This window comes from Salminus brasiliensis, chromosome 14, assembly GCF_030463535.1.
Source record: "Salminus brasiliensis chromosome 14, fSalBra1.hap2, whole genome shotgun sequence".
NCBI classification, from domain to species: Eukaryota; Metazoa; Chordata; class Actinopteri; order Characiformes; family Bryconidae; genus Salminus; species Salminus brasiliensis.
Genome location: NC_132891.1, coordinates 15054439 through 15067395, shown reverse-complemented (window position 1 = coordinate 15067395; position 12957 = coordinate 15054439). Strand labels below are relative to the sequence as shown.

The 12957-nt window shown below is 38.7% G+C and overlaps 1 protein-coding gene across 5 annotated transcripts in view; it reads left to right on the top strand.

Annotated features, from left to right (window-relative positions):
- The window catches only part of rgs19 (regulator of G protein signaling 19), a 61698-nt gene that overhangs the window by 35300 nt on the left and 13441 nt on the right, over positions 1 to 12957 (top strand). For 3 of the 5 annotated variants that reach the window (XM_072696549.1, XM_072696550.1, XM_072696552.1), the window contains 3 exons: positions 1648 to 1787; positions 2811 to 2897; positions 6352 to 6586. In XM_072696549.1, the coding sequence (XP_072552650.1) occupies positions 1648 to 1787; positions 2811 to 2897; positions 6352 to 6586 (462 nt within the window). The remainder of the gene's footprint in view (positions 1 to 1647; positions 1788 to 2810; positions 2898 to 6351; positions 6587 to 12957) is intronic. The other 2 variants (XM_072696551.1, XM_072696553.1) reach the window with 2 other exon arrangements.

Sequence of the window (12957 nt, the reverse complement as noted above, 5' to 3'; positions counted from 1 at the left end):
TGGGGTCAAGTTGAGGTCTGGAAGACCAAGACATCTCAGGCAAGTCAGAACCCCTCTGTTTGACTGAAAATGACCTTCAATAAGATATAGTGGTGCACTGTTTTACTGTGCATCGACAACTGCAAAAATATGTCAACCTAAAGAAAACCTTTGAAAAGGTTCTCTGCACACATCTTTTTTCACAAGAATGGTTCTTTATGAAATTAGAATTGGTTCCTCTGTGGGATCATGGTATGGTATGGTATTATTTTTAAGGGTGCCTGTGAAGCGTATGTTGTTGTGTTATATGTAGACATTGGAGAAATTATTGAAATAAAAGAAAAAGGTCATGCATGGGCCCTCAAAATGTCATCTGATACCAAGATACCATCATAATGAATTTTATACCACTCAGGTTTTGTATGTATGTATGTATAAATGTGTGTGTGTGTGTGTGTGTGTGTGTTGGTGACACAGACCTTGATATCTCCTCATGGCACCTTCACACGATGCATCACACTCTGCTTCCTTCCCTTGCTCTTGCACTCACACTGATAGGACGCGGCCTGGCAGGATGAGCCTGTTACGCTGTTACCTATAATGAACAGATACATGCACATTAAGCGATGGATTAAGGCCTCCTCCTGCCACCTGACACGGGTGGGATTTGGAGATTGTTGGAAGCTGTGCATGACAGAAAGCATGGGGCATGGTATGCTTTTGCAGCGCTGTGATGCTTTTCTTCTTGCAGCACCAGGTCACAGTTGCCACCGCTTCTGGTTGGGGCTTTTTATTTGATCGATGTACGGCAGATATCTGTCTCGTGGTTGCACATTTTGCATGTATGTCAAAGTACAAGCTCAGCAGTCTGTTCGTCTGTGTGGGTGATTCTCGTGCTTAGGCATGTGAGCATAGATGGTGTGTGTGTGTGTGTGTGTGTGTGTGTGTGCATGTACAGTAGCAACAGTAATAATTTTGGGCACATCAGGTAGATGTTTTATATTAGGTAGTGCTGGGAAACATGAGGTTTAGCAGTATCGTGATCAATTACATCAGAGTGTGATCTGTATCGACGCTGTCATGCAAAAACCTTATGTTTGTCCATGTTTGCTGTTTGTTATATTTTGACAGTTTGTTGGATTTGAAAGATGAATGGACCAATAGAACTGCTCCAAATGACCTGGATTAAAATCTTTTTTACATTGACCTTCATTTGTTTGTTATTTTATTTCTTTATTTTGCCATTAATGTGGTCAGCCCAGTGGCGGCTAACTGTGCTGTGAACATCACAGCATTATGGGACATGATTTTAAGGCATGCAAATAATAAAAGTCAAAATTACCTTTAAATACCACCCCTTTAAAACTCATCTTCAGCTGTCAACAAGGGCTGTACGTTTGTGAAACTTCTTCAAGTGTCCCATGTGGTTTGAGACCCAGGTGGTTTCCAGAGCAGTTAGCATTTGTTTTTTGCTCACTGCATATTTATGGGTGACTTCCTATTTGTTTCTATGTCTTTACTGCCATTTTAAATCTAACATAGACAGACAATATAGAAAAACCTCTTGTGTCCAAACTTCCGACTGGTACTGTACGTGTGCATGCATTCATGTATGTTTGTTTTTTTTTATGTGCGTGGTGCCCAGGTGGTTTACTGTTTATGTCTCAGTACACAGGCCCTGTCCCGGCAGACCGCGAGTCTCCGATGGCGCGGAGCGAGACGTCCCCGAGCCGGGCGCAGCACTCCTCCCCCACACAACGCCCCAACGCCTGCTGCTTCTGCTGGTGCTGCTGCTGTAGCTGCTCATGGTATGACCCACAAAGAAGCACTCTCTTTCTACACACGCCGCACTCCTTTCCCACAGTTCACACCTGATACGGTCTGAGGAAACATGGCTTTTACACAGAGAACCGCTTCCATGGTTCTCACTATTTTTTTTAACCCTTAAATGGACTTAACTGGTGTTTCACCAGTGGTTACCGGCAATCCAAGGTTTACATGCATACATTTAAGGGTTAATGGTCTGATTCATTTTATCAGTCTTGAACCATATGTGCCAGAGTGTATAAACTGTGTGTGTGTGTGTGTGTGTGTGTGTGTGTGTGCGCAGGTGATCAGATGCGCTCACACACTCACAGTGTGTGAATGTGTCTGCTCCACTGTGTAATTCTAGTCTGCTGTGAACCTGAAGAGCAAGTGTGATTAAGATTGCTCTCGTTTTACCAAGAGCCCTGTGGGAGACGGCTGCCGTATTCACACTCCCACACCTCTCTGTTTCTCTCTCATACTAAATTTAGCCACTCAGAACTGCTTTAGACTCCCTTTATAAACAATAACATGAAGGTGTAACTGTGCGGCGTACTTCCACGCCCACCCGCCCGCATAAGGTGTGAACTGCGGACCACAGACCAGTGTTAGCAGCTAAAGCGCAGCCTGAGGTTTTGAGGTTAGCCGTGTTAGCTCATAGCCAGTCTCGGGCAGTCTCTGTAGTCAGAAGCAGAGGAAGGTTGGCCAGGAAGGGTTGCTTAAGAAAACCAATTACAATAACCAGCCACTCAGGCTTGCTTTCTGCTGACCGCACTGACCGGCATAAGTCTGGCCACTTTCACATCAAGGTGTGATAAATTGCATGTGCGTGTGCTTAACCATAAGGGTGAACTGAGGAGTGTCTGGATGTCGGGAGTGTAGTGTATGTCCCTTCATTTGCATGTGTGTATGTGCGTGAGTGAATGTGAATGCACATGTGCGTGCGCGAGCGCGTGTGTGTGTGGCCAGGCCCTGTTGGTTCCGGCACAACTGTTATTTCTCAATGCCGTTTTACCACCTTTCAGTCTCACTGTTAGGAGAGAAGATGAGAACCGTGGTAGGATGAAAGTCCAGGAGACTAAGCTGGAGACCATACCAAACTGTGAAGCTTGGTGAGATCACATGTTCACACACAAACACACACTTATAGACTTACAGTTATATAGGCTTGTACAGGACTCTGTACTTTGTGCGCATAAAGTGATAGTTAAAGTGATAGCTTGAGATCTACAATACAAATATTGAGACCAACCTCTCAAATAGGTATTATAGTTTAAAATATTTCAACAATGTTCATTAGGGCAAGCTGTTTTAGCCTATAATACCAACAGTGCTACCAGCTATAACTCTATAAGTATATAGCTATAAGTATTTATTAGTAAAAACTCAAATTCAAGATTTTTAAAGCAATTTTCTAACTTCATTTTAATTTCAGATTTTCAGTAAGGCATGTTTATTATAATACTAAATAATACACAGATTCATAAAGCAGTTTATTCATATTGTCAGGATGACATTTTTCCAACGATTTACATGGGATCCTGGTTCTCTTTTCTAAAATTACATTTTTTCACAGTAAAAAGGGCAAGTAAAGATATCTACACATTTCTTTACTATTAAAAATTGCAATTTCAGACATCTAGACTATACATGCCTAGTACAAATACTAATTCAAAACATGTCTGATTTAGTGCCGACTATTTGTAATATGCACTTGAGACGTGCTCTGGTTTTTTTACTGATCGGAATTACAATTCCTACTAGTGAAAAAGGCGATGTTGAGATTAACGTAAATCAGTGGGAACAAACAACTGGTCAAACTTACAAAGATACATAGTCCTCGCAATTTGACTTGTCAGAATGACTTTATATATCTGTAGATCTGATATTTCTATTAAATATTTAATGGTTAATATCTGAAACAGAGTAAAACTTCATTACAGAGATCTTAAATGTATGTTTTTCCTAATAGAAACTGAGTTAGGCTAAAATGGCTACAGTTCATAGATTTAAATCACACAATGACACAGTGACATTAGTATTTCTTATCTCTCTAATGCAATACAGTGACAATAACAATAAACAAATCTGCATGTTCATATTTATGAATTGACTAGAAAAGCTCAATTATGTTTTTTTTTTTAATCTATTTATAGTTTCCTCTTCTTTTAATAATGCTCCTTTTTTATAAACATGGAAGATGACGCATGGGCTAGAAAGGGTGACCACAGTTAATAAATAGCATGCATGTGTGGTGTGATGGCATGGGTGCTCATACTGCCTGCTGTGTTTCTGCTCATTGATTTGATTCAGTGTGCCGTTGTACTGTTGTGTTCAGTGACGCAATTCAAGGCAGCTGTAGTCAGCAAGGTAAAACAAGGTAAACTGGCAATTTCCACATTTTTAAAGTGGCCATAGAATTAAAGGCAAATGAATATTTGAGGCAAAAAATAACCAAATTCGGCTTTACTTGCCGAGTTACAGCCCTTCGATTGAAGAAAAAAGATTGTGGGCTTGTGAATAATTTGGTGAGCTCTGCTGTGAGGCCAAAAATGCCGGTGTATGTCAGATCGTGGGGTTTGTAAATATTAATGATCCAAGGCTGTGTAATTGGTCTGTTTTATAGCTCTGTTTTGCATTTGAATGAGGAGAAACCAGTGTTTGAGGTTCACAGCAAGGTAAATCCAGTTTGCCATTCTGTGACCCCTTTAAATTACCTTAATTATACTTATTATTAATAATTATATCTATTAAAGCTATATAGCACAAAGCCAGATATTTGTCTGACTCCTCTGTTTGCATGAGCAAATGAATAAATTGTGTTACAGAGCTCGCCTTCAGGACTCTAATTTTAGCTTTACTCTGATGGGACACACTTTCTGTTATTCGCCATTTGCGATGTGAACACTGCTGCATGCCTCAGCTTTTTCAGCATTATTCGATTTAATCAGTTAACCTGTTGTGCTTTCTTTGGTTCCTGTCACTTTGCGGCCACCATCATTCAGAGTTCTGCGGCAAGCTGTTTTTTTTCTTTCATGATGCAACGAAACAGCAGAAGCCATATCAGCCTCAACATTTCCTGCAGACACTTCCTACACTCATACACTATCAAAGTAACCGGATGTATCGTTCTAGATATGAACAATATACAACAACATCACAGACTGCTTTATTACAAACTAGAAATGAGATCTTATTAGGGATATGTGGAATTGCTTAGGAATAGTTCCTTAAAAAAACGACACGATACTTGGTCAAGTGGTTGTATTCTTTCTCGCTACTCAGAGGCAAAACCACAGCCCAGTCAGCTTAAAAGGAGGGCTATAGTGCAGGCCAGTGCGTTTGGGCTACTAAGTCCTAAGCAGTGAGGTCTACAGCCAGGATTCTTTTGTTGGCTGAATCCTTGGCTCAAATAAACCTACTTTGTATTTTGGACAGTGAAGCACTTTGCTAATTTAAATATAATGCAAAACCTACGTTTGCAAACTAGTCCTGCAGCTTTTGACCGATTCTCACATGTTCAGATCAATAATTATCTAAAATAAAAGTTAATTTGCAAACACAATGGCTGCCATATGCAAATTAGTCTCTCCGGAAGCATATTTTACTATATAATTATACTCCATATAATGTTTGCTATTGTATAATATACTATATAAAAGTTCCTAATAAAACAAGTGAACATGATGATCAGATGCAGCCCATCAGCCAATCTCTCAACTCACTCTACATGCGTCCATATGAAAGACAATAATAATTTCCATTATTTTAATAAATTATTATTATTATTATTATTATGTTTGTTTAGGTGTCAGATTTAATAGGACTTGTTTTCAACGCATTTCGCCATGCCGGATCAACAGACTGGAGCAAATAAAACAGCAATTTTCATTTATTGTTCATTCTTTATTAACCATTTATGTCAGGTACACACTTCTTGGTGATCGCTGACAAAAGCACAGTATATTCTAATATAAATTCTCTACAGAGCTGAATAGTGGTGCAGCCAATGTAATGAAATGACAGATCTATTTATGCCGTGATTAAAAAGTATAAAAAGCATTGGTTTGATACATTTCTAAAGCAAATAAATGACATAACATTTGTACTTATTTTTACTAGAATAACATTGGTGACAGTCTAAGCCCAGTTTTTGTTAGCAAGGTTAGCCTAGCATCTTCCATTATATAACTATAATATAACTAAATGGGTTGAACGACTGCATCTGGGTTAAGTAATAAATCATATTAGTTTTGTTGTTTCTTTAAAAAGATTGCACTGAATAGTTAGGATATCAGCGTCAGCATTAGTGCATCCCTATTAAAAAACCCTATTTCTAAAAGAATGCATTAAAAAAAATCCACATTGACATTATTCATAACTGACTGATTTTCTCAACTGATCGTCGCAGCCCCAGGGCTACACTTCCATTCTTCAGTCTCCTAACTTAAATAACACACATTAGTTTAATGGTAGTCACCAAATGGGGTTATTAAGTACTCTTATTGTCCTCTTATCTGTCTCATTGCCTCACTCCCTCGTTCTCTCTCTCCCATCCTCTCTCAGCACCAAACCGACATTGGAGGAGATGAAGCAGTGGGCTCAGTCTTTCGATAAGCTGATGAAGAACCCGGCGGGGCGAAATGTGTTCCGTGAGTTTTTGCGGACAGAGTACAGCGAAGAGAACATGCTCTTCTGGCTGGCCTGCGAGGACCTGAAGAAGGAGATCAACAAGAGTGTCATTGACGAGAAGGCACGCATGATCTACGAAGACTACATCTCTATACTTTCGCCTAAAGAGGTAGGGAAGTATGTGCATACACACACACACAGACACACACACACACACACTGTGGTTAGTGTGAACAAGTGAAGATTAAACTTGCCGTAGCATGATGCATAGATTTTAATCTGAATGTTGATCGTGGTGTGAATGACCAGGCCACGGCTTGTTGGTTTAGTAGGTGCATTGAATTCATAGTTTCTGAAAGCAGCAGTAGAAGTAGTAGGTCCATATTGCTGTAGAAAACATATTGTTGTACAAAAGACTGGAGAAAGGAAAATACTCTTACTCATTTGTTCATTTTTTATTAACCCCTTAACGCAGCAAGGCTTATCACACACTAAGGTGTATTACTTAGTAACTACAGGGACGTCTGTACAAACTGATGGGGCTATTCTTTTAATAACACTGTTGTCCCTATTTAAGGGGTTAACAGCTTATGCCAGGTTCACACTACACGATCGTAGCAATTTAGGTCACTGATTGTTTTTGGAGATTGACGAAAAAGCATTGAGTTGGAGCGAATTAGCATTTGCTTAGTGCTGGTTTGGTAGCTGTGTGTGAACCACTGAAAGACGCGATCCGCGTTTGCCGAGTGATCGCTGATGCCTCACAAGCCTCCAACAAATCCCAGCAGGTGGAATATGTGGACCTGTGAGCGACTCTAAATCCAGTAGTGTGAAAAGTGCTGTAACTAAAAGTTAGTGCCACAACTAGCTACAGCCAATGAGAGCGCAAGAGACGGTGTAAGGAAAGAAAGCAGAGAGTGGAGTTTATCCATTTTCTTATCCACATTCTTTTCTTGAGACAAAATTGAGACACGCCAGTAGTGCATTGAACCACATTTATAATTGTAACTATAATTATAACTACCCCCCGCCCCCCCCCCCCAATAGTGATGTTTTTCGTTTACATCTGCATTAAGTGGTCATACTCCTGACTCTTGCACTGTCTGTGTAAACAAAGGTCAGCAAGGAAAAAAAGCTTGGCCTATGTGTAAGTCAGTGGGTTGTAAAAGGGAGCGTGGTCTAGCGCCATGGCAGACAGGAAAGACCAATCCGGTCGCCTTTAATGCAGCATAGCATTAACAACGCCAACACACTCCCACTCAGTTCTACACTCCATAACGAAAGACATGGCGTACTTTGCAGCTCCACCCTTTTCCCACCATCTGTCCATCTCACAGCTCACTCTATGTATAGCTCATCATAGTGGTTGTGTGATCTTTAATTAACTAGTCTCCTCTCTCTCTCCCTTACTCTCTCTGGACCTCTGTTTCCTTGAGAGCAGACTCATTAAGTATTGAAAGTGCATTGTAGGGCTGAGAGCTGCTTTATGCCAGCTTTAGTGAAGAAGCTTTGCAGGAGTGGTAGATGCACAGTGGTAGATGCCGCACAGGCGTCTATAATGTGACATAATAAGCAGAATAAGCAGTCATAGAATTAGTGTTCTCCTCCAAGCGTGTTGAGATGTCCAGCGCTTTTTCAGTAGCTGAAGAATTAAACGATGCAGTGGCGACAACCTGCTCTACAGGACTTTTTTTTGTCTGGGCTAAAAGACTACAGTACATCCCTCTATTTTTACAGTTTATCACTGGAATGGAGCACAGTAATGTGCCAGTATCTGCTGTTGTTAATATCATTAATCTGATCTGGCGCCTTTTACCTTCTGTAAAACGAGCTGTAAAAATAACCTCTGATTATAATAATTCTGTATGATGTGAGTAAATATTCCATCATATCCTGCGGAAAGGTGTTTTTCATAAGCATTAATGTGGAAAGGAGGAGGCATTGAGTTTTGTCGTGGGTGGCACGAGGACTCCGCAGAGGCTTGGCGCTGCTGGCAGCTTTAGGCAAGTAATTGTGTAGCTTAGCCTATAGCCTACATACGTGTTATAATCGCATTGCTGCTAATTTTGGGATACAATTTCATAATTACTATAAGTGAATTATAAGATTGGTTATCATCAAATTTTGTTGGAGGTGGCAGTGTATAGGCCACTCATATCTCAGTTATTTATGCCATGATTTTTTTATCCTCTTCAAATCGGTCATAAATTTACAGACGTAAAACTAATCTGGATAGGGCTTCAGTCCAGTGTTGTTGCTTTTTTCAAAACAAGCCAGCTTCACATACCGAAGGTGTCTTGGCTGATTAACTGCATCTTGTTATGTTGGTGATCAGTCATGTTCATATTTCTTTCGCCAAACTATTCTTTTGACCATGTCACATGAAAAATCCACAAATGTGTTTTTAATATACGACAAATCAAATCACAGTAGGCTCTCATTAGAGAGTCAGGCGGAGAAAGACCGAGACAGTGCTGAAGCATTTTCTTTGGCTTCAGCTTACTTCCTCAGTGTGATTACAGCAGGCTGCTGAATCTTCTGCTGGGTGTATAGTCAGTTTTATCATTGTTGTGATTAGATGTGGTCTAGAGCTGGCTGTTCCTGAGAAGAGCATGTGGGGTGTGTATGTGTGTGAAGCTGGTATCACACTGCCTGGGGTGCAGATGTGACTCGCTGGAGCAGGGTTTTTTTTTCCCTCCTTTTGTTTGTTTCTATGAAAAGCCACTTATGTGTCGTTTCCCAGTAAAAAGAAACAGACCTGAATCACAATCAAAGCTCTTTCAGCGCTACGGAAGGTGGTGGTTCATTTGACAGGGTTTTTACTTCTTGTATCCGGTATCAAACCAGACAACTTTTACTTAGATCTTTAAGACCTGTCATTTTAGTGGGAGTCATTGTGGCTAAATGGAATCATTGTTGGAAATCTGTTATTGAGACTTTTAAGGTGTCAGTATTTGTTTAGCCAGATTTAGAGCAATTTAGAAAAGTAATTATTAAAATAATTATTAGCCAAATTTGAAATAATTATTAGCCCTTTTTTGAAGCAATTCTAAACCAGTTTCAAAGCAAATATAAGCAAAATTTGGGGCACTTAAAGGCCAAATTAAAATAAAAAATTAGCCAAATTTAGAGCAGTTATAACTAAAATTTGGAGTAATTATTAGCCAAATTTAGAGTAATTATTAGCCAAATGTAAAGTGGTTATAAGTAAAATTCTGAGTAATTATTAGCCAAATTTAGAGTAATTATTAGCCAGATTTTGAGCAATTATAAACTGGTTTTAAAGCAATTCTAAGTGAAATTAGGAGCACTTAGAGGCCAACTTTGGAGCAATTATAAGGCAAATCTGAAGCAATTATATCTCACATTTGGAACAATTATAAACCATTTGTGACGCAATTATAAGCAGATTTGAGAACTTAGAGGCCCTAATAAAAATAATTATTAGCCAAATGTAAAGCAATTGTAAGTCAAATTTGGGGCAATTATAAGCCACATTTGGAGCACTTGTAAACTACATTAAGAGAAATTATAAACCAAATTCACATGTTATTCCCTTTTGACCATAGATTCATTTCTTATTTTTTGACTAAGAAGAATGATTTTTAACTAAAGGAGGACCCAAGCAGACATTTCTAACTGTACTATTTGCTTTAATCTTACTGTCACTCCAACATTTTGCACATGGCTTATAAATGATTTTAGCAGTGAAGGAATATTGTATATTACAGTCTTACAAATGGACTGGCTGCCATCAACTCTACCTCCCTCCACTTTCTACTTTTTACTTGCATATCAGCTCAATATTCTGACTGGTTAGAAGCATACTGGTGCCAATACTTACTAGATTTACGCTGCTCTATTGAAGAACCATCAGTGGTGTGCCTTGCATATGCAGAAAGGCCTCCTCTCAGACCTTATCAAAAACAAGAATGCCATCTTCCCTGAGGTATTTTGGAATGGCAGAGGGCGAGTTTGAGGATTTCTGGGCATTAAAAATAGCGAATAAACTTCAGTACAGTTCAGTATGACAACAACTGGCTATGTTTAAGAACCTGATGCAGTGTTTCAGTTCAGTTTCACTCTTGTTGTAAAAGCCATTAGTGCACAGATGTTCATTTTTAAAAATTGTGTGAAAAGACCTAAACTCGCCATACTGCTGCGGCCTGAAGTATCAATTATTCTTTTTTTAATACAACAGTTTGGTAAACAATTTGACAACTTCTATACTTTCAATACTTTGTTTAAATAAGGTAGCGCCTGATTGACTGGATATTTTGCCTGAATCTGATAAGTAAAAAATAAATGGAATAAAATTTAAATAATAAAATAGAACCGTTTTGTGATACACTTCACAGTTTGTTTATTTTTTAACTCCTTTGTTCTCCATACGTGGTGCTGATCATTATGGCCAGACAGTTGAATTTTTGTTTCATCTGCCCTTTTTTTGCTGGTCTTGGAGTATACTCTTAAAAATTAAGGTACAGTTGCTTGTGGTGCCTTTGTTTGTTTAGAAACCCTAAAGAGGATTTTATTTATTTATTTTAACTTTCTTTGTTGTTTGTTTGTTGATGGAGTTCTCCCTGAGGATTTTTCCCATTGTATCAAGAGTAATAAAAAAAGGCTGTAAAGGTAGTCACAGGTACAATAATTAACTGCTAATTCGACCTTACTGCAGTCGGCCACCAGTAAGGTTTTAAAAGTCATTTTATAAAACGTATTAGATAGTACTGGTCCTAAAATCTGATTAACTACCAGATTTTACACTGAGCGGTGGAAGAATGGTTTTTAAATATGTTGTTTATTAGTTGAATACAATTTTACAGTTTTATTCAATTCTCCTCAATGAGCATGATATCAGGAGAGAAATACAGTGCTTTAAATAGACAAAGGCTAAAAGCACAGCCCCAGGCTAGCCCTATACTTACTGTAACTTCTTCTAGAGAGTAAGAGTTCATTCAGAAAGATGGGAAAATCTATGCATTTCTACTTGAATACACATCAACATATTTTGTTTTTGTTTTTTAAACCTGCGCTCTCATGTTGCCTAGCAAAAGTGCTCACTGTTATCTGACTACATTGTATGTCAGAAGAATAGTTTATTTTACATGTTTTTTGTAAATAAATATGTTTATGACTTGAACATTAATGTAATTTGTCATATTTTATGTTGATATCTTTTTTGTAAAAGCAACAAGCAACTCGAAACAATATTTTGTATGCATTTGGCATTTAGGTTTTTGAGACCACTGTGACATTAGTTTTATAATAAAAAAATAATGATAAGCAATGAATAAATCATATATAAATACATTTAATAAATAAGAATAATTCATAAGTTAGTACTAAAATAAGAAAATAAAATCATATATGTATTCTTCTGCCTGGTGAATTATTGGTGTGCTACATACACCAGAAAAATACATACAGATCTCTAAGGTTGAAATTACAATCATGTTCATTTTTTTTGTATTCAGTTCTTTAGTTTGCTTAAATAAAGCTTAAAGTTTAATCAAAATTAATTTCTGGCAATTATTTGATGATTCAGATGATTCAGATGATTAAAATGACCCCTGATGTGAATGAAGTAGATGTGCTAATTGGCTTTTTTAAAATAAATGTATGGTGGCATAAAATATGTGGAGTGAAATATTGAGCGTGGAAGTCGTTGTAAACTTTTGGCCTAGTCTGTAATAGTGCACCAGTGTCTTTTAGTCTCCCATGTTATTTTAATAGCTTTTTAATAGCCAGATTTGGCTGGCGTCTGACCAACTGGAAGAACACAAGGTCTTTTACATGATCCAAGGCTGCAGCGGTGTGTGGTGTGCAAGCACGAACACACACACACACAGTCCCTCTGTTTCTTCATAGACACACATACCGTGGGACAATGAACCTCCCAACGCACACACTCACACCCCCTGGTACCTCCCCACCCACTCATGTTTTCAATCAGTGCGGTGATGAAGTGAACATGACTTCAGTGAGTGTTTTCCTGGCAGTTAAGTCAACCCTGTACCAGCCCTACAGCACTGCTGCTGGGACAACTCCACCTTTCACCAGCCCTCACACACCTACAAGCCCCAGAGTCATCTAGCTCACTGCATTTGTCAGCTCTGCAAAACAATTATAAACACTGAGCGCTTTCAAAGAGTAAAACGTAGCTTGCTGCGTGCACACACACACACACACACTCACAAAGAGCAAGCGTTCAGGAATCTACATAGTGGTTCACCTTCATCTGCACAGCGTCTCTGTTTTGACTCACGTCACCGTGTAGTTACTTTATGAGTGTGTACTGTACACTCTAGCTATATGCAAATGTTGAACCCGGAGCCAGGTTTTGGAAGCTACTTCCTGGTACTGAAGTGTGTCACAACACAGAGATTACATGATGACACAGTATTCATGAGAATAGCTTTAGTAAAAATAAATGATATCATAGAGGAACACGGAGTAACACGAATATACAATGTTAACAAAACCACAGGAAAACATGTGAAGGCATTACATCTCCCAAATTAAATATGTGGGTAGTTT